We start from the raw sequence: 27295 nt of genomic DNA, 5'->3' as shown, positions 1-27295 counted from the left end.
GAGTAGTGTGGGTTTAGTAAAGGTAGGATCAAATTTTTGTGGTAAGGTAGATTTGCAAGAAGTTTTTGGTAAAAGGTAAGGATGTATTTTTGGGCCTTTATGGATTTGGAGAAGGCTTATGACAGGGTAGACAGGCAGTGGCGATTCTAGGACTATGAAAGTGGGAGGGTCAGCTGAAAAACTGGGTGGGGGGGGGCATACCCCCCACCCCCCGAATCGCCACTGCGTGTGACACCGTGACGTGGTCGATACCGCAGTAGTATTTACCAAGGTGTGTGTGTGTATATATATATATGTATATAATTTAGAAATAGGATATGCAAAAAACTGGGAGGCCAACCTGGGGGCCAGCTGAAAAACTGTGGGGGCCATGGCCCTCCCAGGCACACCATCAGTGAACCATATCACTGGTGGTATATTATTTAGATTTTGTTCAGGCTAGCAACTGATATTTTCATTGTAGATAATATCACTGTAATCATGGACTTGATTGGAAAAATAGATATTATTGCTGCATCTTCAGTCGTCAGAGAATTATTGGAAAATATTAGATTTAGGTTGAACCACCATATGTATTTAATATATTTGAAATGGTCTTTATTCTCTATCCAGGTAGCACTTTTGGATTTTGGTGCTTGTCGTGAATATGACAAGGGATTTGTGGACAAGTACATCAGAGTTATTAATGGTGCTGCCCAAAAGGATCGGGACACTGTTGTAGAATATTCCAAGCAACTTGGGTTTCTCACTGGACATGAAGCAAAGGTTTGTTTTTGTTATATGTGTACATATATGTGTGTATATATATATATATATATATATATATATATATATTTTTTTTTTTTAACTGATAAATTTCTTACTAGGCAGACACTGGCCCTTGTAACAAAACCAGTACAATACCTCTCAAAGACTGAAATTTTACAATAGGATCCCACAAGGAGCAATACATACATACATATACCAATGGCTATTTCCCCCTTACAAGGGAGGTAGCCAAAAAACAAAGGCATAAAATCCACTCCCACACATTCCATCCCCACATACTCCACTCCCATTTACCCCCCTCCCTCCCTCTTATCTTGGCTCCTCCTGGATGATGGGTCATCCCTACATCTCATCCACTGCCCTGTGTCAGAAGCAGTGTAGCAAGACACAGATAAGGAGCAATAATATCAATATTCAACCTCTTCATATATGACCTCCTCTGCCTAAACCTGATCATAACTGTAAGACCATCCTCTTCAGTTTGAGTATTAATTGTGTTTACCTACATATAAGGTTGGAATTGTGCTCATTTTTCAACTTAATCTTAAATTCACTTATAGTGTTCCCATGAATTATTTCTGGATTCATCCCATTCTATGAATTGACACTTCTATGTGGAAAGCTATGCTTACCTTCATCCTTCAGGCATACTGTCTTCAGTTTCTTATGTTCTCTTGATGTTCTTTCAGTCTGTACCAAAACTTTTTTTCCATACCTTTTTTTATTCTAACCAATTCATAACTATTCATACCTACCTGCTAAGATAAGAGGGAGGGTGGAGGGGTGTGGAGTGTATTCAGGGATGGAATGGGTGGGAATGATTTTGTCTTTTCCTTTTTGGCTACCTCCCTTGTAAGGGGGAAAAAGCCTTGGTATATGTATGTATTCATACCTATTCTAACCTTACCTATTCATACCTATTTTTATTCTATTCTTTTTTTATTCTATCACCTCTGGCAAACATGGAAAAAAATGCAACAGTGAGACTAAATGGCCAGAGCCTTCCATTGCTATCTATTTATCTATATTCCAAGGGCTTTTTCCCCCTTACAAGGGAGGTAGCCAAATCAAAAGGCAAGTACCCACTCGTATCCACCACCCTTTCCTCCCTCTCATCTTAGCTCCTCATGGATTATGGGTCATTCCGTTATCCCACCCACTGCTCTGGGTCAGAAGTAATGCAGCAAGACAGCACATCCACAGCAAGGTTGCTTCACTTAATCAGTGACCTCATCTCTGTCCCCTCATGCAGAAAAAGAGAAGACAGGGAGGAACCCCTTTGGACTGCATCAAAATATCATTCATACATAACAACTCCCTACCCCCCATCCCCTCCCTTCCTTACATCACAATATCATCCATACACAGCCACCCTCCACTCACTCCTACCTCCTGCCTTCTCTCTTCCTTGTTTAACAGACATTTCTCTCTTGCTAAACATCCCTTTCACCCCCATCCATCCATCCATCCTCAAGTTCGCTCCCTCCACCTCTGCCTTCCACACCTCTTTTACTAATCTTCCTTAACTCATTCTTTCCATGTGTTCAAATCGTCTTGATATTCTGTCATCAGCCCTATATGCCATATTTTCCACCTCAGTTTCCATTGCTAAGAACTCTATAATTGTAAATCTCACTTTTGATATTCATATAACCTTCAGCATGCATGTCAAAGATCTGACAGTGAAGATCATCAAGAAAATAGACCTATTAAGATCATTTACAAGCACAAACTCTGTGCAACAGAAAAAAGTAATTGCTGTCTGTATTAGAACCTAACTAGACTGCTTGCACAACCTGGTTTCCAACAGTCGGCAAAACATTGGCACATTACAAGAAGTGTGGGAGATAGTGAGGGATTAGGGGTAAGCAGGAATAGAAGAATGGATATATTTCAAGGAGGAAGTGATGGTGTGTAAAGATGCTACATGAGACAATGAGGCTGGGAGGGAACAGGAGAGGTTTTCAGGTAGGATGAAGATGTGAAAGTAGGGATGGGAATTTGCCAGATAACTGGAGGAGTGCCTCTATAGTTTCATTTTACAAAGGGAAAGGGGCAAGCATATTAATGAAGTAGTTCTAGGGGAATCAGTATGTTAAGTACATACATACATATACCAAGGCTTTTTCCCCCTTACTAGGGAGGTAGCCAAAAAGGAGAAGGCATAAAATCATTCCCACCCATTCCATCCCCGAAAACACTCCACACCCCTCCACCCTCCCTCCCATCTTAGCACCTCCTAGATGACGGGTCATCCCTGCACCCTGTCCACTGCCCTGGGTCAGAAGCAGTGTCACAAGACACAGCACATCCACAGCAAGGCCGCTTCATTAAATCGGCGACCCCCCCCCCTCCGTACCCCCATATAAAGGAGAGGACGGGGAGAAATCCCATCTGGCTGCGTCAAAATTTTGCTCACACACACTACCTCATGCATCACAACATCTTCTATATACAACCATTCTCCATTCACCCCTGTCTTCTGTCCTCTCCCGTCCTTCCTCGACAGACATTCCCCTCTTCCCCAAAGCCCCCTTCACCCCATCCATCCACCTCATCCTAGGACGTCCCCTCATGTTCACTCCCTCCATATCTGCCTTCCATACCTCCTTTACTAGTCTTTCTTCACTCATTCTTTCCATGTGTCCAAACCATCCTAATACTCTTTCATCCACCCTATCTCCCAACTCCCTTTCCACCCCTGTTCTCCTCCTCACCTCCTCATTTCTCACTCTATCCAGCCTAGTAACCCCCATCATACTTCTCAGACACTTCATCTCAAACACATTCAAGCTCTTTCTCTCTTCCTCTCTTATGTTCCATGTTTCTGCTCCATACAGTGCTGTTGGCACAATCACTCCTTCATACAGTCTCCTCTTAGCATCCATTCCCAAATGTCTATTCCTCATTACACTTTTTAATCCACCAAGCCATTTACTCGCTTCTCTCAATCTACATTCTACCTCCACCTTTTCCTGCCACCTTTGCACCCAAGTATCTAAAACTATCCACTTCCTCCAGTTGCTCTCCTTTAATGCTCACTTCCAGATTACTGCCACTTTCACCCCTTGTACATCTCATCACCTTACTTTTACCCACATTTATCTTCAGCTTTCTTCTATCACACACTCTCCCAAACTCTGTCACCAACTTCCTCAATCCCTCCTCCGATCCTGCCACAAGCGCAGTGTTGTCCGCAAACAACAGCTGGCTCACCTCCCACTTTTCTCCATTTTCTTTAAACATCTCCAATCCCTGACCCACTACCCTTGCATTTACCTCTCGCACTACCCCATCCATGTATAAGTTGAACAGCCAGGGTGACATAACGCATCCTTGACGAAGTCTGTTAAGTATAGTTGGAAAAGCATGTGGGTGTTGGTTGATGTGTATTAGAAGGCAGAGGGAGTAACTGGGGAAAAACAGTTTGGTTTTAGGAAAAGAAGACTATGTGTATCAGATTTTCATAGTAAGGTAGATATCCAAGAAGTTTTTGGTTAAAGGTAAGGATGCCCTTTGAGCTCTTATGGATTTGGATAAATTATATGACAGGATTAACTGAAAAGATATTGTGGGTAGTGTTGTAGATGTATAGGAAGTGGGGAGTCTTGAGGCTGGTCTAAAGTTGTTGTATTAGTAGAAGAGCTTGTGTTAAGGCCAGGAAAGTGTTTTGAGGTATTTACCTAGTCGTATTATATAGGAAGGGGGCTATGCTCATAGTGCAGGTGGGGCTGTGCCAATGTTATGTCACTATAGTTGTCCAGATGTACATGGATGAGGTAGCATAGGAGGTAAATACAAGTGTTATGGGTTGGGGATTGGAGCTGGTAAGCATCAGTTGAAGGAAGTGGGAGGTGAGCCCCACTCTTCCCTTAGCTTGTCTCTCTTTTATGCTATCTCACATCTATCAAACTTCTAGCTATCAATATACCAAGGGCCTCTTCCTTCATATAAAGGAGGGAGTCAGCCAAGGCAGGCACCCACTCCCATCCATCACCCATTTGTTACCCTCTCAACTGAGCTCCTCATGGAAGTAGGGCCATTCCTGTTTTCTGCCCACTGTCCAAGTCAGAAGCAACACAAGTTGCAGTACATCCACAGCAGATCCAGCTTGTTTACATGGAGACCTTCCCTCCTCATCCCCAATGCAAAAAATAGAGAAGACTGGGAGAAATCCCCCCAAATTTTGACATTCCCCAACTCTCTCCCCTAAGAATATGGACATCCAAAACTTCTTATCCTTTCTTTGGATATCAGTATATAGGCTATTAATGACCTATAAACCACCCTTTCCCATGTATACTTATGCTTCATTTTTTTCTAACACTCCTATTAAACTTATTATCTAATAATCCAGTTCTTCACTAAATATGTAAAGTATACCACCATGCTAAATGGAACTAAGGAATAGTAATTATGCAGTAAACCCTGTATATACATGTGTATTTGAATTTTCCATGTGCCTGTCATCCATACTGAACCTTGCAGCACATATACTGACCTTGTTTGTTATATCAGACAAATGTAGTTCTCACTAGGGTTGATATAGCCAAAATTGTGTAACGAGGTTTGGTATAGCAAGGATTTACTGTATTGGTAATATATTTTGCATTCTTTTTAACTTTCTCCATGTAGGTAATGGAGTCTGCCCATGTTGATGCTGTCATGATATTGGGAGAAGCCTTCCAAGAAAACAAACCATTCAACTTTGGTGAGCAAAATACAACACAGCGCATCCAGCAACTAATTCCTGTAATGCTTGCGCATCGAATGTGTCCTCCTCCTGAAGAGTCATACTCCCTTCACCGCAAAATGTCTGGAGTGTTTTTGCTTTGCGCCAAGCTTCAAGGACGTGTCAATTGCAAACCCCTGTTTGATGACTTATGGAATAGATATAAATTTGGAGGTACTTGGGCAGATATGCATGGGCAAGGGGTGTAACTGCTTGTTATTTCATGGCTCCAACTATTGAGTATTTAGAGCGAGACTTTATTTATACATTGATTTTAAATTGGAGCAATTGTTTGTTGGTTTGAAAGCTTACCAGTCTTCACAGAATGGTTTGAACAATCATGTATAGTACTGGTATTATTTAAATAAATGTAAACATTGTAAACTTACATTACAGTCAATCATGTAAATACTATGTATATATTTGTACAACTATATAATGCAGAAAATGTTATATATTACTGAGGTTCAGTGTTTGGTTTTGGTACTGTATACATTTAGTTACAATATCAATGAACAAAAAGTTGGCAGAGATCAGCTATATATATGAAAAACCCTCTCACCCTTGCAAGGGGTATATTTGTATGTATATGTGTGCCTGTGTGGCCTAGTGAAAGTACCATACAAAAACCACAACTATTTCAGCATCTTTTGGATGAAGGGTCATCCTTCCCTGCCCTACCACACTGGTCATGGGCAATACAGTGAAGTACAACACTTTCACAGAAGGGCCTAACAGCCAGACCTGGTTTACTGTACATTATGTATAGTCTTAACAAATTTTATTTGGCCTATGTGTTGTATATGAACTAAAGGGATTTTTATGTAAAATTAAACTAATTTTTTAATATTTTCACATTTATTTTTATAATATTGAAAAGTAAATATATAGATTTTTTCAATTTTTGTTTCTGTACATATTTAATACAATGTGACAAGATCAACAAGTTTCCTTCTCATCCCATTTGGTGCTGGTTCTTAGTAGTTACAGGGCATAAGCACATCCCTGGGCCTTCAAGGTTCTGTTGCAACCAAAGAATAATGTGAAAGTACATGGTGTATTTTCTTCTAAACACATTTGATGCTCTTCGACACCTGTAATAACTTTTGTACAATGATTTGAACATAAAGCTGTTCATTCTATAAAATGCTACACAAAACGGGTCGCAATTGCTAATATTTTTGTAAAGTCTGCACCCTTAGGCCTTGACATTTCCACTAGAGTTTTTCTCAGGAAGGTTGGTATTGGTACAAAAATGCGATTTCCAAGTGGCGTCCCGTTGTCATCAATGAGAACTATGTTGTTGCTGTCAAACTTTGGGACAAGTGGTTTCTGGTTCTGGTGGCAACCAACAATGATTGCCCGCTTCTTCTGTCCTTTAATAGCCACTAATATTTTGTCTCCTGCGCAAAAAAGTAAACAATTAGAATTAATACAAATGGGAATTTATTAATGAAGTGTGCATACAATAAAGTAAACAATCTGTACTGTGATGTATGAATTAAACTGTTACTACTAGACCAAGTTTTTTTATTTCCTTGCAGGCCTTTATTGGGTAGTAAGACAATGTTTTTTTAATCTCTGTCCAGCTCTGTTCTGCACAGATTGAAGCTGCTGGTGGCAGTTTTGGAGGGTGAAAGGAGAAACCTTAGAAGTAAATGTGGGCAAAAGGTGACGAGATGTTCAAAGAATGACAAATGTGGTAGGTTGCAGACAAGTTTAACTTCTTCAATACGAGTTGACTTTTCGCATGCAGTGTAAAGGTGCCCGATGTATTATTCATCCTTTTCCACCCCGAATGTTGATAACCAAAGAAAACACAATTGAGCCTGTTCACTCAGCTACAACTATAAAATATAATCAAGATCATGATGCCAGCATAGAGAATAGATTAAAAGTCTGGACATATGGAAAGAATGAGGGGGGACGGTAGCAGAGTGGAAAGCAGAAGTGGATGGAATGAACTTAGGGGAAGACCAAGAGTGAGGTATGTGGATGGGGGTGAAGGGGGCACTGAATAGGATACTGTTAAGCAAGGAAGAGGAACTGAAGAAGATAGGCATGAAAAGTCCCAAATTTGGTGGGGCGCACAGGGCACGCCCTTGAGCCCAGACTCCTCGTGTCTACCTTGCCGTGCACTGTGTCCGACTGTGTCCCTGTGGGGTAAGTTTGGGCCAAATTGGTGACCTTCGGATTTTCGGCAAAATTCCCGTGTATAACGCTTTGAGATTTTTTCGATTTTGGGTCATTTTGGTCACCAGCTCCAATTTACCCACCTCACTCACAGATCGAGGGCGTCCATGGCTGCTGTGGACTCCACTTGGACAACACTCAGGTCAACAGTATGGGCGCCAGAGGTCCAAAAGTGAAAATTGGGTGAAAAGTCCATATTTTGGAGGGGCGTCAACGCCACGCCCTTGAGCCCAGACTCCTCGAGTCTACCTTGCCGTGCATTGTGTCCGACTCTGTCCCTGTGGGGTAAGTTTGGGCCAAATCGGTGACCTTCGGATTTTCGGCATGTCTCCGATTTGGCCCAAACTTACTCCAGAGGGAGAGTGTCGTCCACAGGGCACAGCGAGGTAGACGTGGGGAACCTGGACCCAAGGGCGAGGTTGTGGCGACCAGCCAAATTTGTGTTTGTGTCATTTTCCCCTCTCATTTCCGCCTGTTGGCGCCCGTACTTTTAGCCTGAGCAGTATCTAAGTGCGATCCGCAAGAGCCCTGGCGGCCCTCCACCTATAGCTGAGGTGGTGACCCAATCGGGACAAGTGGCCAAAATGACCCTCAAAAACCGTCATGTCTCCGATTTGGCCCAAACTTACTCCAGAGGGAGAGAGTCGTCCACAGGGCACAGCGAGGTAGACGTGGGGAACCTGGACCCAAGGGCGAGGTTGTGGCGACCAGCCAAATTTCTGTGTGTTTGTGTCATTTCCCCCTCTCATTTCCGCCTGTTGGCGCCCGTACTTTTAGCCTGAGCAGTATCTAAGTGCGATCCGCAAGAGCCCTGGCGGCCCTCCACCTGTAGCTGAGGTGGTGACCCAATCGGGACAAGTGGCCAAAATGACCCTCAAAATTACCAAAGGATTTGCCCAAAAACCGTCATGTCTCCGATTTGGCCCAAACTTACTCCAGAGGGAGAGAGTCGTCCACAGGGCACAGCGAGGTAGACGTGGGGAACCTGGACCCAAGGGCGAGGTTGTGGCGACCAGCCAAATTTCTTTGTGTTTGTGTCATTTTCCCCTCTCATTTCCGCCTGTTGGCGCCCGTACTTTTAGCCTGAGCAGTATCTAAGTGCGATCCGCAAGAGCCCTGGCGGCCCTCCACCTGTAGCTGAGGTGGTGACCCAATCGGGACAAGTGGCCAAAATGACCCTCAAAATTACCAAATTACCAAAAACCGTCATGTCTCCGATTTGGCCCAAACTTACTCCAGAGGGAGAGAGTCGTCCACAGGGCACAGCGAGGTAGACGTGGGGAACCTGGACCCAAGGGCGAGGTTGTGGCGACCAGCCAAATTTCTTTGTGTTTGTCATTTTCCCCTCTCATTTCCGCCTGTTGGCGCCCGTACTTTTAGCCTGAGCAGTATCTAAGTGCGATCCACAAGATCCCTGGCGGCCCTCCACCTGTAGCTGAGGTGGTGACCCAATCGGGACAAGTGGCCAAAATGACCCTCAAAATTTGCCCAAAAACCGTCATGTCTCCGATTTGGCCCAAACTTACTCCAAAGGGAGAGAGTCGTCCACAGGGCACAGCGAGGTAGACGTGGGGAACCTGGACCCAAGGGCGAGGTTGTGGCCTGAGGTTTTAGCCTGAGCAGTATCTAAGTGCGATCCGCAGGAGCCCTGGCGGCCCTCCACCTGTAGCTGAGGTGGTGTCCCAATCGGGACAAGTGGCCAAAATGACCCTCAAAATTACCGCTATGACACCCACAGGTCCGGCAAGGCCTGGGATGCCCTGCACTGCAATCCCACACCAGTCACCCGCACGGTATCCCTCCCACAGGCATAAACGTCAAAAGGCACAACTTTCCAGGGCTCCCACCGCCACACCCATCGTCTCAGGATTCCGCTGTCTACGGTGATGTGCACCCTGTCCCACTGTGTACTTGTGGCGCCAGTTTGGAGCAAATCGCTGACCTTCGGATTTCCCCCCAAAATCCATGGGGTACCCCCTTGGAGATTTTTTGGATTTTGGGGCATTTTGGTCACCTCCACCGATTTACCCGCTATGACACCCACAGGTCCGGCAAGGCCTGGGATGCCCTGCACTGCAATCCCACACCAGTCACCCGCACGGTATCCCTCCCACAGGCATAAACGTCAAAAGGCACAAATTTCCAGGGCTCTCAGGTCATGTGCACCCTGTCCCACTGTGTACTTGTGGCTCCAGTTTGGAGCAAATCGCTGACCTTCGGATTTCCCCCCAAAATCCATGGATTTTGGGGGGAAATCCCAAGGTCAGCCATTTCCTCCAAACTTGCGCCACAAGTACACAGTGGCATAGGGTGCACGTCACCGCACACAGCGGAATCCTCACTCCAAGGGTGTCCCCGTCAGAGCCATCCAAAGTTCCGCCAAATGACGTTTTTGCCTCTGGCACGGATACCGTGCGCCTGACTGCTGTGCCATTGCACCCAAGGGCATCCCAGGCCGCCCCCCACCACTGGGTGTCATAGCGGCTAAATCGCTGGAGGTCACCAAAATGACCCAAAACCTAAAAAAACTCAAAGGGGGTACCCCATGCATTTTGGGGGGAAATCCCAAGGTCAGCCATTTCCTCCAAACTTGCGCCACAAGTACACAGTGGCATAGGGTGCACGTCGCCGCACACAGCGGAATCCTCACACCAAGGGTGTCCCCGTCAGACCCATCCAAAGTTCCGCCAAATGACGTTTTTGCCTCTGGCACGGATACCGTGCGCCTGACTGCTGTGCCATTGCACCCAAGGGCATCCCAGGCCGCCCCCCACCACTGGGTGTCATAGCGGCTAAATCGCTGGAGGTCACCAAAATGACCCAAAACCTAAACAAACTCAAAGGGGGTACCCCATGGATTTTGGGGGGAAATCCCAAGGTCAGCCATTTCCTCCAAACTTGCGCCACAAGTACACAGTGGCATAGGGTGCACGTCACCGCACACAGCGGAATCCTCACTCCAAGGGTGTCCCCGTCAGAGCCATCCAAAGTTCTGCCAAATGACGTTTTTGCCTCTGGCACGGATACCGTGCGCCTGACTGCTGTGCCATTGCACCCAAGGGCATCCCAGGCCGCCCCCCACCACTGGGTGTCATAGCGGCTAAATCGCTGGAGGTCACCAAAATGACCCAAAACCTAAAAAAAACTCAAAGGGGGTACCCCATGGATTTTGGGGGGAAATCCCAAGGTCAGCCATTTCCTCCAAACTTGCGCCACAAGTACACAGTGGCATAGGGTGCACGTCACCGCACACAGCGGAATCCTCACTCCAAGGGTGTCCCCGTCAGAGCCATCCAAATTTCCGCCAAATGACGTTTTTGCCTCTGGCACGGATACCGTGCGCCTGACTGCTGTGCCATTGCACCCAAGGGCATCCCAGGCCGCCCCCCACCACTGGGTGTCATAGCGGCTAAATCGCTGGAGGTCACCAAAATGACCCAAAACCTAAAAAAACTCAAAGGGGGTACCCCATGGATTTTGGGGGGAAATCCCAAGGTCAGCCATTTCCTCCAAACTTGCGCCACAAGTACACAGTGGCATAGGGTGCACGTCACCGCACACAGCGGAATCCTCACTCCAAGGGTGTCCCCGTCAGAGCCATCCAAAGTTCCGCCAAATGACGTTTTTGCCTCTGGCACGGATACCGTGCGCCTGACTGCTGTGCCATTGCACCCAAGGGCATCCCAGGCCGCCCCCCACCACTGGGTGTCATAGCGGCTAAATCGCTGGAGGTCACCAAAATGACCCAAAACCTAAAAAAACTCAAAGGGGGTACCCCATGGATTTTGGGGGGAAATCCCAAGGTCAGCCATTTCCTCCAAACTTGCGCCACAAGTACACAGTGGCATAGGGTGCACGTCACCGCACACAGCGGAATCCTTACCCCAAGGGTGTCCCCGTCAGATCAAAGTTCCGCCAAATGACGTTTTTGCCTCTGGCACGGATACCGTGCGCCTGACTGCTGTGCCATTGCACCCAAGGGCATCCCAGGCCGCCCCCCACCACTGGGTGTCATAGCGGCTAAATCGCTGGAGGTCACCAAAATGACCCAAAACCTAAAAAAACTCAAAGGGGGTACCCCATGGATTTTGGGGGGAAATCCCAAGGTCAGCCATTTCCTCCAAACTTGCGCCACAAGTACACAGTGGCATAGGGTGCACGTCACCGCACACAGCGGAATCCTCACTCCAAGGGTGTCCCCGTCAGAGCCATCCAAAGTTCCGCCAAATGACGTTTTTGCCTCTGGCACGGATACCGTGCGCCTGACTGCTGTGCCATTGCACCCAAGGGCATCCCAGGCCGCCCCCCACCACTGGGTGTCATAGCGGCTAAATCGCTGGAGGTCACCAAAATGACCCAAAACCTTTTTGGGTCATTTTGGTCACCTCCACCGATTTACCCGCTATGACACCCACAGGTCCGGCAAGGCCTGGGATGCCCTGCACTGCAATCCCACACCAGTCACCCGCACGGTATCCCTCCCACAGGCATAAACGTCAAAAGGCACAACTTTCCAGGGCTCCCACCGCCACACCCATCGTCTCAGGATTCCGCTGTCTACGGTGATGTGCACCCTGTCCCACTGTGTACTTGTGGCGCCAGTTTGGAGCAAATCGCTGACCTTCGGATTTCCCCCCAAAATCCATGGGAGATTTGGTCATTTTGGGGCATTTTGGTCACCTCCACCGATTTACCCGCTATGACACCCACAGGTCCGGCAAGGCCTGGGATGCCCTGCACTGCAATCCCACACCAGTCACCCGCACGGTATCCCTCCCACAGGCATAAACGTCAAAAGGCACAACTTTCCAGGGCTCCCACCGCCACACCCATCGTCTCAGGATTCCGCTGTCTACGGTGATGTGCACCCTGTCCCACTGTGTACTTGTGGCGCCAGTTTGGAGCAAATCGCTGACCTTCGGATTTCCCCCCAAAATCCATGGGGTACCCCCTTGGAGATTTTTTGGATTTTGGGGCATTTTGGTCACCTCCACCGATTTACCCGCTATGACACCCACAGGTCCGGCAAGGCCTGGGATGCCCTGCACTGCAATCCCACACCAGTCACCCGCACGGTATCCCTCCCACAGGCATAAACGTCAAAAGGCACAACTTTCCAGGGCTCCCACCGCCACACCCATCGTCTCAGGATTCCGCTGTCTACGGTGATGTGCACCCTGTCCCACTGTGTACTTGTGGCGCCAGTTTGGAGCAAATCGCATGTCTCAGATTTGGCCCAAACTTACTCCAGAGGGAGAGAGTCGTCCACAGGGCACAGCGAGGTAGACGTGGGTAACCTGGACCCGATTTTGGGTCATTTTGGTCACCGGCTCCGATTTATCCACCATCTCACCCACAGGTTGAGGGTGGCCATGGCTGCTGTGGAGTCCACTTGGATATTGCTCAGGTCGACAGTACAGGCGCTATTAGTCCAAAAGTGAAAAATGGGTGAAAAGTCCCAAATTTCGAGAGGCGCCACTGCCACGCCCTTGGGCCCAGGCTCCTTGCGTCCGTAGCAAAGTCACGCCTTAAAGAATTCATTTTCTATATCCTCTCACCGTAATTTCCTGAATCAATTATTGGCACACACTGGAACTAGTAATTATGTAATTATGTCCCTCATATCAATGTGTAAATATACATATAACTGTAGTAATATTCTGTACAGTTAAATTTTCAATTTATGAACTAAATTGTGCAGTGCTCCTAAATGTGAAATATGACCTTCTTGCATTTCACTGCAGACAGCAGCCTCATTCAGCTACAGTCGCATTGTATTTGCAATAAAAAAAAGTCCTGAGAGAATTAGAGTTTTCTTAATTCCTTCTCTCCCGAACGATCACCGTTCACCATTGTGTGGTAACATACCACTTAAAAGGGCGAACCTGGAGTTGGAGATTGGACATCCTAGTCATCTCCACTGCAGCAGAGGACGGCGCCCCTAGCTTTGAGTCCAGCCATCGCAGCAGCCAAGGACAACGCCCCTAGCAGAGAGGCCAGCTGTCACAGCAGCCCAGGACGACACCCACTGCAGAGAGGCCAGCCATCGTAGCAGCCCAGGACGACGCCCCTAGCAGCACTAGTAACATTCTCGTAATGTTACAGGAGCAATCACCCCTGAATACAACCTTCTCTTTGCATTCATCCCCAAATATCTATTTCTCTTAACACTTCATTCTACCTCAACATTTACTTGCCTCTTTTATTCTATAATTCATCTCCACATCCACTCCACTGTTCATTACCAGTGACCCCAAATACTTAAACTCTCCACTCCCTCAAGCCTCTCATCTTTCATAGTCACATCCAACCTATCATCATCATTCCTTATACATCTCATCACTTTACTACTAAGTACTTATAATTTTCTCTTCTCACACATCCTTTCAAATTCAGTCACCAACAGCTTCAACTTCTGAGAATCTACCATATGTGCAGTATCTCTTCTGTACTTGTAACCAGCAGTAAGTACAGAATCTACCATATGAGGAGTATCATCTACAAACAACTGACTTCCCATGTCCAGCTACCCTCCATAACTCCAAACCTCTGCCTAGCCCTTATGTATTTGTTCTTCCTCATCATCCTATCCACTGAACAACCATGATGACATTACAACCTGGATACAGCTGAAGTAACTGAATCTCTTCAGGAGGGGCCCTAAAATGATTCATCTATCAAACTATGGCACGCTTTAAAACTAACCTGTTGTCCCAATACCCTTTTTGTTGTAGATGTGGATACAACGGGGTGGACGACCTTCCAACATTGCAGCCTTGCCCAAGGTACTGTTGTCAACCACACGTAACCTGAATACAGACAATAGTATATGCTTAATAATAATCTTTAGTAATAAATACTTAACTTGCCAGTAAATCAGTAAATTAATAGAGGAATACTGTATGGAAGAAAAAGAAAGAAAGATATGTACATACAATCAATCAACCAATTTCTTGCCCCATATCTATATTGTGGGAAACTCATGGCTCCCTGGTAACTGGCAACAGCCAATGGATTACCTCATCACTCATGTTAATGTCTGGGCATAGTTAAGGTGGGGCATTGTAGGATGAGGTGCTTGGCATCTTCTGTGTGTTGGTTGCATCTGAAGCAATTTGTTTATAAGGCCAGGCCTTTTGTGTTATTACTGTTTTAGTGCTGGAGGGCGACCTGAACATATTGTGCTAGTGTGGTTCTTGCTTATCTTGGAAACTTTCCTTAAGGTTTATGTCTGAAAGAGTTTGATGGGGTAAGGAATCTGGAGGTTGAACTTGAAGTACTTCTTTCAATCAATCTCTTGGGTATTGTTCCCAATACATTTGTCACACATTTAGAGCTGCTGATCAAAGGATTGGCAGTAGAATTGAGGCATTGAAATGGGTAGAGGCCGCCTTTTTGTTTTTTATTGCCAAGAATGCCTACATGAAATGAGACCCAGAGGGATACACATTTGAAGCAGGTGGAAATTTGGATAATCCATGAATGAACTTTGTGGACCAATGGGTGACAGGAATTGAGGATGGAAATTGCCTGTAGGGCACTTCAAGGATCTAATAGGCACTAAGAGTAAAATACATGGCAGTGAGGATGATGATGAGTTCAGCAGTGATGGCTGGGACAGTAAGGGGAGGGGGGGCTCAGATCTTGTTTCAATTGGGAAAACTGCTGCATAACTCGTTCAATGGTTTGAGCAAAAGCCACTGGTGTTGATGTTAATATTTGTTGAATGGGTAGATATGGAGAAGAGAGATTCTTGTCAGATAACTTCAGTCGGCATTTGATCTTTTAAGGTGGCTAAAGGTGAGGTTGGGGTGTAGTGGAATTAGCAGCCATAGCGTTTGGTCAGGCATTGTTATGGGAAAGATTGTGTTGGCAATTTCAACTTCTTATCTAGATAGCAGGTCTGCTCTTCTTTAGGTGAATATAATTAAGTAAATAGAATATTTCTTTTCCGAGTACTTTTTGGCCTGCCTGGTGGCTGTTGCTGGTTACTTATGAGTCTTGGGTCTTCTGCTTTGATGTACTCTGACCCAAGCAGTGGGCAAGGGACACAGATGACCTTTCATCCATAAGGAATCAACATAAAATGAACAACAAATGGATGTTGGATGGGTATAAGAAAGGCCCTTTAAGTACATATGTACATAATTATTACTTTTATTATCATTATTCACATAATGAAATTCATCAGTGTACTTACCTTGTCATCTTTTGAATCTCATGGCAACAAGATGATGTTTGGAAAGATGCTGCTGGTAATAAATAACTGGTTGACACTGGCAGCAAATTGATGAAATTTCTAGTTGCCACTGAAAAATTAAGAAAGGTCTGTCAATGAGGATAAGTCATTGGGGATATGCCGTCAACAAGGTCATGGTATGTAAACGATGATGGTGGAGTGAATTTGAAAAAGTGCCATTTATAAATTTTTTAAATTAGTTATGTGCTGTAGTGATTTGAACTGTAATCCCAACTCACTGACATTAAACACAGCAAAATTAATTACTATCACCACCATTAATACTCCAAAATACTTGAAAAACAACAACAGCAACATAAATTGAGTAATAAAAAACATTACTATGACCTGAGTGACAGAGTGCCCTGAGCAATGGAGGAGCACTTCAGACCCTTATCCCACTCTCTTCTCAGTTAAGTAATTCTTTATCCACATGAATATGTTAAACTTGCAGGATGTAGGTATGGCTGCCATACTCTGAATTTTCATGGTTAAGAGTATGGCAGTCTTCTGATCATAAACAAATGCAAAGTCACTGCTTAAGTTACTGCTGAATTCATAGCTGATCATAATTGCGAATATGGCATTGTATCAACTGTGTCATATTCACTATTATGGTTGGCTATCAACCTAACCTAACCAAACCTATTATCCTAAATTACCAAACAGCTTACAATAATGTTCTTGTTCATAGGTTTGAACTGCATTTTGCAACTCTTCCAATGAAATAAATTTGGAATTAACTTCAAATTTCACCTTGAGCAGCTCATCAGCTTCAGCCATTTTGAATTTCTAACTTGAGGTGGACAGTCACAGAAGTGGAACTCAGTTCAATTATGGGCAGAAGTGTGCCATACTTCTAGCCACGAAAATTCAGAGTATGGCTGCCGTACCTCTATTCTCTAACCAGTTCGTACATTAAAACTATACTATGAACTCCTTTTAATAATTACCATAATATACCAAATATTCCACACTGTCAAAACAGTGAAAATATGAATCAGTTAGAAATACAAATTAAAGAACAATCCTAGAGATCTTGCATATCAAATTTGGTAAATCTAAAGAATTGCATACCTAAACAACAGGGCAACAGAAAACTGAATATTAATTTTGTAAATTATGACATATCAATGTAATATACAATTTTATTGACAGAAATCAATGATGAAAAAAGTTGCTTAAAGCAATACAACAGCAACAACTAGAACATCGGCAAGCTTTGAGATACCGTGTTTGTTTTCATTTGTTGTGGAAGATGAAGTAACATAAGTTTAATAAATTGGTCCAGTATAACCTAACCTAACCTCCTATGGGGTATGCATTTCGCATCCTTAGAGGTCATCAGGGTCATCTTAGGTACGGTATGTATGGAACTGGACAGATGACACAAACATGGCGTCTCGAAGCTCATATCGCAGGTCCATTTGGTAGTGTATTGCTTTTATCAAGGCCTTTTGTTATTGATTTCTGCCAAGAAAAACAGATATTACATTGATGTACTTTAACTGACCAAATTAATACTTAATTTTGTATTGAAATATTACAAAGGTGTGGACTTCCCAAGTAATACCTAAAATTCATTTGCATTTTTCTTCCTTTACCACACTTTTGAACAGTGTCAACATTTTCATATCACAGTCTCTTGTAGGTAACTTGTAAGTTCTGGTGCCAACACCATGGTCTGTCTGGAGATACACCACACCCATATCTCTCCCTGAGCCTCGCATATTGGAGCTGATCTGCAATTGATTTTGTTGCTGATCCTTGTGAGGTTGGACCATATGGGATTGGAGGCTCATCTGGAATCTTGGCTAGAAATTTGTCTAGTCTCCTCTTGAAAGCCTCTGTGCTGACTCCCATTTGGTCCTTCATCTCTCTTGAGAGACAACAGAAAAGTCTGGGGCCAGCCCAGGTGAAGCTTTCAGCCTGGATCATCTTCAGTTGCTGGGAGCAGCTGCTTATGGATATTCTTTCACAGGTCCTACCAAACCTGGGATGGTGTTTCCCTTTGATAATACCTCCTTTTTGTGATGGTTTTGGTGTTGTGTCCTCCAGGCCTTTCCAGTTGTAAATCATCATGTAGCACTCTCTGCATCTCTGCAGTAAAAAGAGCTTGAGGAGTTTTAGCCTCTCCCAGTAACTTAAGGAGTCCCTACTACATGGTCCCTCCTTCAGAGATTCATAACACAGTTTGGGGTGGTAATGTTCGCACCCACTACCTCACATATGAAATTTGCAAGTTTCTCTTATAAAATATACGTATCATGATCATCTTTTTAGTTAATTCCTTTTGTCTGTTTTTTTTTTCGTCCTGTCCCAGACTCTGTGACTGTCACTGTGTAATAAACAAAGGTAAAAATGGATTACTGTAAATTAATTTGTTGCAATCTGACAAATATCATATGCAGCTCAGGAAATTATAGTATTTCAAATAGAACAAGCTTGCTTAAATGACTTTTGCTTCAAGAGATAATTATTCATATATTGACTGAGGTCTTCCGACTGCTTATTACAGAAATATAAAATGTGTGTTTTGACTAATCAAGCTTTTCTGACTAATTTGTACATCATATTTGAGTTGCTACATCACCATTCACTGTACATGTGATTAAACCATCTAATAATATCAACACATGTCTACCTAGACAGGTAAACATAACAAATACATGACATAACAAATCCAGTGTTCACAAACTCAATATATTATATTTATATTTTGATTAATTTTGTACTTCACTTACTAACTCTTAGATATACGGGACGACGATTTCCTCTCGCCCCTGATCTAAACGAAATGTAAACAATTGTGACGATGCCGGCAGCCTGTGCAAATGTTCGTAACATTTAGTGAAAATTATCTTTTATTCATTCTCATTGTGCATTTACTTTTGTAGTATACAGGAAATGAGCAATGTTCTATGGGTCCCGTCTCCTCTCCAATTTATCATACCCAGCCTTAAATTCATGTATAGTTCCAACTCAATCTATATCCTTGATTTCCTATTATCATATTCAGATTTCAGTTCATGTACTGACATTTGGGCTATAACACATTCTCAGTTGTTCCATGTATTTATGCATCTATCTGAAAAAACTGTATTTCTTCACATCCTTTAGACATGTGGTCTTTATTAATTTGTTCCCATGACCCCTTAAAACACCCTCATCCTTAATCTTATATAGTTTATCTGCTAGCTGGGATCCAATTTGGTTGCTACCCTTTCTATCATATATATATATATATATATATATATATATATATATATATATATATATATATATATATATATATATATATATATGTATATATATATATATATATATATATATATATATATATATATATATATATATATGTATATATATACACATATGTGGGGGGTAGGTGTGGGTGTGTGAGTGGGTGTGGGTGTGTTTGTGATTCACCACGGCCTTGGATCACGTGTTGGAGTCGTGATCGACAGCTATTACCCTCCTCGATGAGAGCTCAGAGCTCATATATGACCGATCTATGGGTAGTTCTCCTTACACGCACACACACACCCAATTCCCCGTCCACGAGAGTTGGAGTAACGACTCGCAGTGCTCGCAGTGCGTGTATGATTCACCATGATCTTGGATCATATGTTGACTCGTGATCGACAGTTATTAACCTCCCGGATGAGAGCTAATAGCTCATATGACCGATCTTTGGGTAATACACGCACATACACCCCCAGCTCCCCGCCCACGAGAGTTGGAGTAACACCCCGCAGCGTAGCGATACTGAAATTATTTCACCCCTGGGCGGGAGTCGAACCCGGACCTACGTAGTGGCAGGTGAGAACTCTGACCACAGCGCCACAAGGTGTGTGTGTGTGTGTGTGTGTGTGTGTGTGTGTGTGTGTGTGTGTGTGTGTGTGTGTGTGTGTGTGTGTGTGTGTGTGTGTGTGTGTGTGTGTGTGTGTGTGAGTTTGCCTGTGTGTTTGTCGTTTACATATAAGTGCATAGAGAAAGAGAGTGAGAAGGCAGGCAGACATACCAATAAACAGGAAACATGATAGGGAGATAGATATAGACACGGGGAGAGGCAAACATAGAGGGATACAGAGAAAGGGAGTTCTTGATTTATTTATGAATATATTCATATTTCGAGAGTAAATTGAAGCGACGAGGCCTAGTTTTCTGTGTCAGAGGTGTGTTAGGAAGATAGACTGATTGACTGATTGGTTGACTGATGGATTAATTCACCGATTGATCGATTGGTTCATGGTTGTCCGATGGATTAATTCACTGATTGATTGATTGGCTGATGGCTGATTGATTGATTTTAATCATCATCCATCGGGATGTTCATATCTTTCAAAGGACGCGTTCACAAATTTCAATTGACCGTAATTTTGGTGATTTTCTTGAAAGTTCTTGGGCAGATTTTTCAAGATGTTCTTCAGATTACTCCTCTGCTGCTTACGACCACAGCGATCGGACAACGACAGCGACACCTGGAAGAACAACAAGAACCAAGAAAGCAAAAGTTCTTAAACATCACGGCGAAACAAAAGGCCCTGGAAACTCAGGAAGTCTTCCGTTTCTTTTCCAGTTGCTGCCGAAGTCCCTGCAGAAGGCTTCGTATCGATGGATCTTCCCTTTGGCCTTCAGCAGGAGAACGAAGAACGCGTTCGAAGCCACGAAGCGAGCAAGAAGTGGAAGAAGGTCAAGTTCCTCCACCAAGGCAGTTTTGGGAAAGTGACCTTGATCGAAAAGAAAAGGACGAAAGAGCGTTTGGCCCTCAAAAAAAGCTGAGATCGAAGATGGAGTCTCCACGATCATGGAGGAAGTGATCCACGGCCAACTAAACCACACAAACATCGTCCAACTTCTCTTCTGGAGAAGAGACGGCAGAAACCTCCAAATGTACATGGAGTACTGTCGAAGCCGGTCTCTGGCATCGAAAATTCTCGACATGAAAAAGGAAGAAGCAGAGAATTACTTTGACCAGATCGTTGCCGTTGTCGGATACCTGCACTCCCGAGGGGTTGTCCATAGGGACATCAAACCCAAGAACCTTCTCATCACAGGGAGAGGAACCTTGAAAATCGCGGACGCGGACTTGGGGCTCTCCTGCCTTTACATCTCCGATGGCGAAGAGATCACCCTGACCGAAATTGCATGAGCCCCGCACTTCATGGCGCCGGAGCTGCTCGCCATGACCCGATACAGAAGTCCTCCCGTTGACCTCTGGTCGTGCGGGGTCATTCTTTTCATCATGTTGACCTCATTCCGACCTTGGGTCAAGGCAAACCTCGAAGACCCTGACTTCAAGATCTGGGTGGAGCAGGACAGTGAGCACCTGGGTCAAGGAATATGGAAGCGAGTAGGTCACACTTCTCTTGAGCCCTTGGTCTTCGGTCTTCTGGCAATTGATCCTTCTCAAAGATTCCCGGCTTGGTGTGACCACGTTATAAAAATCACACCATTAAGTCTTTCAGTCCCCAGCAGCCATGAAAGCCAATTTATCTTCGTCATTTTTCAAATGGACCGGACTAAAGCACATTGATCACGTTAATCAGATGTCAAAAAGAAAAGAAAAGAAAATTAAACTCACTGAAGCATCGTGTGACATCTCCAGCACTCATCCCTCACGGTGCTTTCAGCCACACAAAAATGAATAAATAAATACATAAACATATAAATAAACAAATAAATAAAATCCTTCGGCTGAATAAAGTTGGAGACTTTAAATCTAATGTACAATACCGCAAAGAAAACTAATTAAATACACTAATCCCTATCGAACTATCGGGGATTTTTTTCTCAATTCAATACAAGTTTCATGACGACCTGAATGAAATCTAAATAATTCACATCAATATGCACGCGCGCGTACGAAAGGGAGAGAAAGAGAGAGAGAGAGAGAGAGAGAGAGAGAGAGAGAGAGAGAGAGAGAGAGAAAGAGAGAGAAAGAAAGAGGACCATGATCACATAACAATAGCTTTACCATTTACAATAAAGACGCAGTCCTCGTGGTTATCATATACTACACTACATACTCACCATTCCAGTTGCACGAATTGGGAAGTGAAAAACCCTGGTAGGGCAAAATCCTGTCAGCCGATTTTGTGTCGCGTTCCCGCCTGGCTAGGGCTGTGGAGAGCTTACACAGCAAGCCCGTAACAGGTCCCGGGAATCGAACTGACGACCACTTGCTCATTAGTTTGGCACGATATCCACCGTATATATGTGTGTGTGTGTATATATATATATATATATATATATATATATATATATATATATATATATATATGTGTGTGTGTGTGTGTGTGTGTGTGTGTGTGTGTGTGTGTGTGTGTGTGTGTGTGTGTGTGTGTGCAACCACCGATGCTGTGACCCCGCGCAATGGAGAGTGAGTGACGGAAGCCCTACTCTTCAGACGAAGCTTGCTGCCATCTCCAAGGTCCTGGGCCACGCTCTCTCCCTGCTGGGCAGAAAGCAGTCGTGATCCACACAGACTCAAGGGATGGTTTTGATATCATTCGATCATCAACGGATGACGTCTACTTAACGACATCAATCCAGTACTCGCTGCACCTTCTGGACCAGCATGGAAGGTCTGCAACATTTCACTGCATCCCCAGTCACACTGGGATTCCAGAGAACACTATTGCGGGTGATGATGCCAAGGCAGCGATAAGGTTCAGCAAAATCATAAGGCCCCTGGCATCCACGATCATACAGATCACTGGCGTCACCATCAGGAAGGCCAGGGCCAACCACAGCAACCAGCTTCACACTTCGGAATCAGCTCTGTGGTACTACCTCGTCACTAGATACAAGGCTACCTGCCTCAGGGTAGAAGGGCGGAATCTATCGTCCACAGGATTATTCTAGAATATCGCGGTGGGTGGCCAGTGCTACGCGCAGGAAGGACAATCACGAACGTGACAAAATCTGTGGGGCCAAGATGCAACAGCCCCTCCACCACCACTTGCTAGTGTGTAGAGCCACGGGCGTTCTTCGCCTAGGACTAAGCCCGCCACTCACCGCGGCAGGTGTGACGCGGCACCTCACCTGTTCTCCTTCCGAGGCAACCCCCTCAGCTTCTTTGTGGGCACACCCTCCCTCTGGCACCGCCTGCGGTTGAAGGGCACCTCCCCCCACATCCCCAAAGTTATTCAGTGTGGATATAATGGTAATGACTGATTACTCGACTTTCGCTATAACCCACAGCCCTGCAATGGTCGGTAACGGTTCTCCGGCCATCCCATAGATGTCTTTTGGGAGAAAATTTGGACTGTTGTGTCTGTTGTATTAGTATGAGATAGTTTCTATGCCGCTGGGTCAAAGAAAGTAGTCGGTGGCTGTCAGCTTTCTTTATGGAAAGGTGGGAAAAACAGTCGAAATTGATAGATAGATAGGCACACAGACAGATAGATAGAGAGAGAGGGGGGGGGAGGGAGAGAGACAGATATTTTGGCTCGATCCGGAGATCAACTCTCGGTCCTTCGGGGCTCCACCTCTACATGGAGGTGACGATGTTGGTAAAGTTTTGAATATGAGCAGCAGAGAGACGAATCTCCCTGATGTCCATCGTACAGGAACACAATTTTTTCAGAGGCTCGTCGTTTGTTTCTTAGTTACATTTTCACCGATATAATGACTCCGGTAATCATGCATCGTAAGCACATGTGCGCTGTCAGAGGAAGAGATTATTCAAGTGTCTTTTCAGAGATTTTGATCAAACTAAAATCAGCTCCATGGCCAGGGAGCATAGAGAAGGAAATTAGACAGCTCTGTGTCCAGGGAGCAGAGGGAAGGGCTGTGTGTGCATGTTGGCGGTCGATGATTAGTTTAACCATGCGAAGACGTGTAGTCGTGTGTTTGCTCTTCTAGTGTCTGGAAGTGGAAGCTTGCATTTTTTGTTTTGGCAGAACGGAGAAGAAAAAGAACTGTTAACGAAACGAAAGAGGTAAAGCTTCATAACACATTTGTGATACAGTAAGCCCGTTCTGTAACACGGACGAACATATACATTATTTGATGGCACGGTTGGTAGAGTTCCCGGCTGCCTCTACGTAGGTCCGGGTTCGAATCCCGCCTAGGGTTGAAATAATTTCAGTATCGCTGCGCTTCAATTCCTTACTCCAACTGTTGTAGGCGGGGAGTTGTTTGTGTGTGTGCGTGTGAGGTCACACCGTTACTCATAGATCGGTCATACGAGATCTGAGCTCTCCCCAGGGAGGGGAATAGCTGTCGATCACGAGTCCAACACGTGATTCATGACCATAGTAAATCACATACATCTGTAATATCTATGGAATACACTATTCATGTTTCCATGATGCAGTGGTACCGTTCTCGACAGCTAAATCAGCAATCCGAGTTTGAATCCCGCCCAGGGCTGAGAAAATTCAGTATTGATACACTTCAAGCCGGCACTCCAACTCTGGTGGGCAAGGAGTTGGATGTGTTTGTGTCTGTGTGTGTAAGGTCACTGCATCACCTATAGATCAGGCTGTATATGAGTTCTGAGCCCTCACTCGGTAGTGTAATAGCTGTCGATCACAAGTCCAACACGAGCTCCAAGACCGTGGTGAATCACACGTTTTGAGTGACATATCACGCTACTACACATAACACACGTCACAACAAACATGCCTTACAATGTGCACAGTGCACAACAACGCATACTAAAACACAAACACTGCAGTGCACAAGAACAGTCCACACGCACTACAACCTGAATGAATTACATCGCACGTACAAAACGATGCACGTCACGACACTCAACTACTACATAATAAAAAAAAATGCAACACAACACGCACGCAATACAAATACTCACTACAGTTCATATTTACAAAAACACACATATTTTCTTGGTTATTGTTCCTCGTCCATTCTTTTCATCTGCCTAAATCTCTTGTGATAGAAGACGAACCTGCAATCAAAGAAGAATGCTGGCTACTTGTAACTTTTAACATCCCTCCTTTCTGTTCTCCTCTTTGAATATTTCCTTCACCATATTAATGACTCTTCGGTGCGATATTGTCTCCAAATATGGAAGTATTGGTTATTGTTTGGGTTATGTCCCTGGATTAACGACAAAATCAATCGATCTCTAGGGTTTATCAGTACTGAAATTTGTCAATTTATGCGAAGCCGCGTGTGAAACAGCCCGGCAGATTGAACATTTACCATCTGTTGTGTTACCTAGCCTGTGTTAATAACTTAAAGATTATCCACTTGGTACATAACTTCCGTAAGAAAATCGTCTTTAATCTATTCATTACGATAAACTTCACTAAACTAAATGAACGCGTCTGGTTTAAACTAGAATATAACTTAGAGTGCATTATCATAGAGAACGGAGGAAGGCAGTGTATCCAATCTAGGAGAACGTATAAACTAGGGTATGAGAGGAAAACTTTTCGAAGTACGGGGCTACTGAATTAATGAAAATTTTGTAATAATAATAATTTTAGCATTGAATCAATATACATGAAGTGCAGATAATGAAAAGAACACATGATAGTTCGAAATAACAATTACAAATGCCGATGATAACACAAAAAAGCATGTAAGCTTATTTCCATTGTGGTCCTCAACAGACTGGTTTTCTACACTAAGTTACACAGACAACATACGTAGGTGTTAGGGGACCAGAGACAGTGATGAGTAATACCGCTGAATCATTATCTTCACCGTAATATACAGTAGTAACTAGAATTCTATTGGGCCAGTGAGGATTGAATAAGTTTGTTTAACTGTATCATACATTCCAAGACAAACAGATAAAAATAGCAAACTAAGCATTTTGTATTGTATCCCATCTCATGGGTGAGGGGGGTATGTGGATATTGCCAAAGACGTTGAAGAGGTGTACAGATAACAAAAACTCTGGGTTTAGGGGTCAGATGATTAAAGGTACTTTCCTTCCACAGGAAAACAAATCCAAGGCCCAACGCTACCTGCTTCTGAAAAAAGAAAGAAGGAAAGACAGAAATTCAGCGAGGAGGCGTACGAGAGGGAGACTTCCTCGAAGGCGTTGCATGGGTACCTGACACGCTGTGCGCGTTTCATGAATGCAAACCTGGAAGGCATCCAACGGAGAGGAATGGGGCCCCGACGCTACCGGAAACTGGCTGTCGTTCTCGTTCTTGTGGCTGGCGCTTTTCTGCTATGGCCACAGGGATTCCACGAACGCAAGGTTTTCCAGAGTAAGTACTGTACCTATTTGAATAGACACGCGCGCACACGCATTTGATGGCGCAGTGGTAGCGTTCGAGGCCGCCACTACGGCGGTCCGGGTTCGAATTCCGCCCAGGACTGAAATAGATTCAGTATCACTGCGCTGCGAGTCGTTACTCCAACTATCCTGGGAGGGGAGTTGTGTGTGTGCGTGTAAGGTTACAGCATTACCCATAGATCGGTCATATATGAACTCTGAGCTCTCTTCCGGGAAGGAAATAGCTGACGATCACGAATCCAACACGTCACCCAAGACCATGGTGAATCTCTCTCTCTCTCTCACACACACACACACACACACACACACACACACACACATGTATATATAAAATATATATGTATATATATACATATATATGTATATATATATATATATATATGTATATATATATATATATATATGCATGTGTGTGTGCAGTATGTATATATGTATGTATTCATGAATGTACGCATACGTGTCGTAATACATGTGTAGTACATATCAAACGGTGGTTTGCATTAGGCTAATCTACTTGTATGAACTATAAATATTAATGATATATACAACATTCCTTATCGCTTTGCTCTGCCTATTTCAACTGACTCTGGGAAGCCAATAAATCGTCTCTGATTACACAAAGTGTTGACGGGAATTCTCTAGCTGACAGAGATTTAACTTTGATCTTAAAATCTAAATCCACTCACTTCATGTTAAAACTGATCGGCATGTCGGTTGTTACGCCGCTTTATCTTTTCCCCATTGGGTTCGAATCCTACATGCGACCTCTCCAAATGAAGTTCCCCTGCTTGAACGTCCAATGATTATTACCGATGGAGTTGGATTTTAGCCCCGAAGTGAGGTACATTTATCCATGGTCACACCCCTCCAGGGTGTGAGAGAAATTCGCTAATGACAACGACATTAATCTGATCATTTTTATGACAGTCGCATGTAGGATTCGAACCCACTGGTGTAGTGGGTTAAGGCTCTGTGAAGGTAAATCTTATGGGTGGCCGAAAGCATTGGATTCTAATCCTACATGCGACTGTCATGAAGATGGTCACCTCTATATGTACTTGTCATCAAGAAAATCTATGACATATGAACATCATTTGGGCAGTCGATCAGTGTCAGGAAACTCGATGATGATTTT

General features: G+C 44.3%; 2 protein-coding genes across 6 annotated transcripts in view; one reads left to right on the top strand and one right to left on the bottom strand.

Moving 5' to 3' along the window:
* LOC143040365 (uncharacterized) overlaps positions 1-6439 on the top strand; it is a 45483-nt gene extending 39044 nt beyond the window's left edge. For 2 of the 3 annotated variants that reach the window (XM_076211353.1, XM_076211352.1), the window contains 2 exons: positions 613-765; positions 5404-6439. In XM_076211353.1, coding sequence (XP_076067468.1) covers positions 613-765; positions 5404-5709 — 459 coding nt within the window. In that variant the 3' untranslated portion in view covers positions 5710-6439. The remainder of the gene's footprint in view (positions 1-612; positions 766-5403) is intronic. The other variant, XM_076211354.1, reaches the window with a different exon arrangement.
* On the bottom strand, positions 6389-18029 carry mRpL14 (mitochondrial ribosomal protein L14). 3 transcript variants are annotated; one of them, XM_076211359.1, is made up of 4 exons: positions 17954-18029; positions 15894-16002; positions 14399-14502; positions 6389-6903 (listed from the first exon to the last, which is right to left on the bottom strand). In XM_076211359.1, exons 1-4 carry the CDS (start codon positions 18012-18014, stop codon positions 6650-6652), a joined length of 528 nt encoding a protein of 175 aa, XP_076067474.1. In that variant the 5' UTR covers positions 18015-18029; the 3' UTR covers positions 6389-6649. The 3 variants fall into 3 exon arrangements, with proteins under 3 accessions (XP_076067474.1, XP_076067473.1, XP_076067475.1); XM_076211358.1 differs by lacking the exon at positions 17954-18029 and adding an exon at positions 17235-17301 and having other exon boundaries at positions 6391-6903; XM_076211360.1 differs by lacking the exon at positions 17954-18029 and adding an exon at positions 17240-17402 and having other exon boundaries at positions 6395-6903.
* Between the last annotated feature and the right edge of the window lie 9266 nt (positions 18030-27295).

This window comes from Oratosquilla oratoria, chromosome 28 (genome assembly GCF_046742065.1).
Source record: "Oratosquilla oratoria isolate Oo_2021 chromosome 28, ASM4674206v1, whole genome shotgun sequence".
NCBI lineage: Eukaryota > Metazoa > Arthropoda > Malacostraca > Stomatopoda > Squillidae > Oratosquilla > Oratosquilla oratoria.
The sequence above is the reverse complement of the archived record's forward strand: the minus strand, read 5'-3'. Positions and strand labels throughout refer to the sequence as shown.

Bases quoted from the DNA above. Each gene is read 5' to 3' on its own strand.
- mRpL14 (XM_076211359.1), bottom strand. From the start codon at position 18,014: ATGATGATTTACAACTGGAAAGGCCTGGAGGACACAACACCAAAACCA. The intron at 16,003-17,953 runs GTATTATCAAAG...TTAATTTTTCAG, and splicing joins AAAACCATCACAAAAAGGAG to TGGCAACTAGAAATTTCATC. The intron at 14,503-15,893 runs GTAAGTACACTG...GTCTGTATTCAG, and splicing joins GAGATTCAAAAGATGACAAG to GTTACGTGTGGTTGACAACA.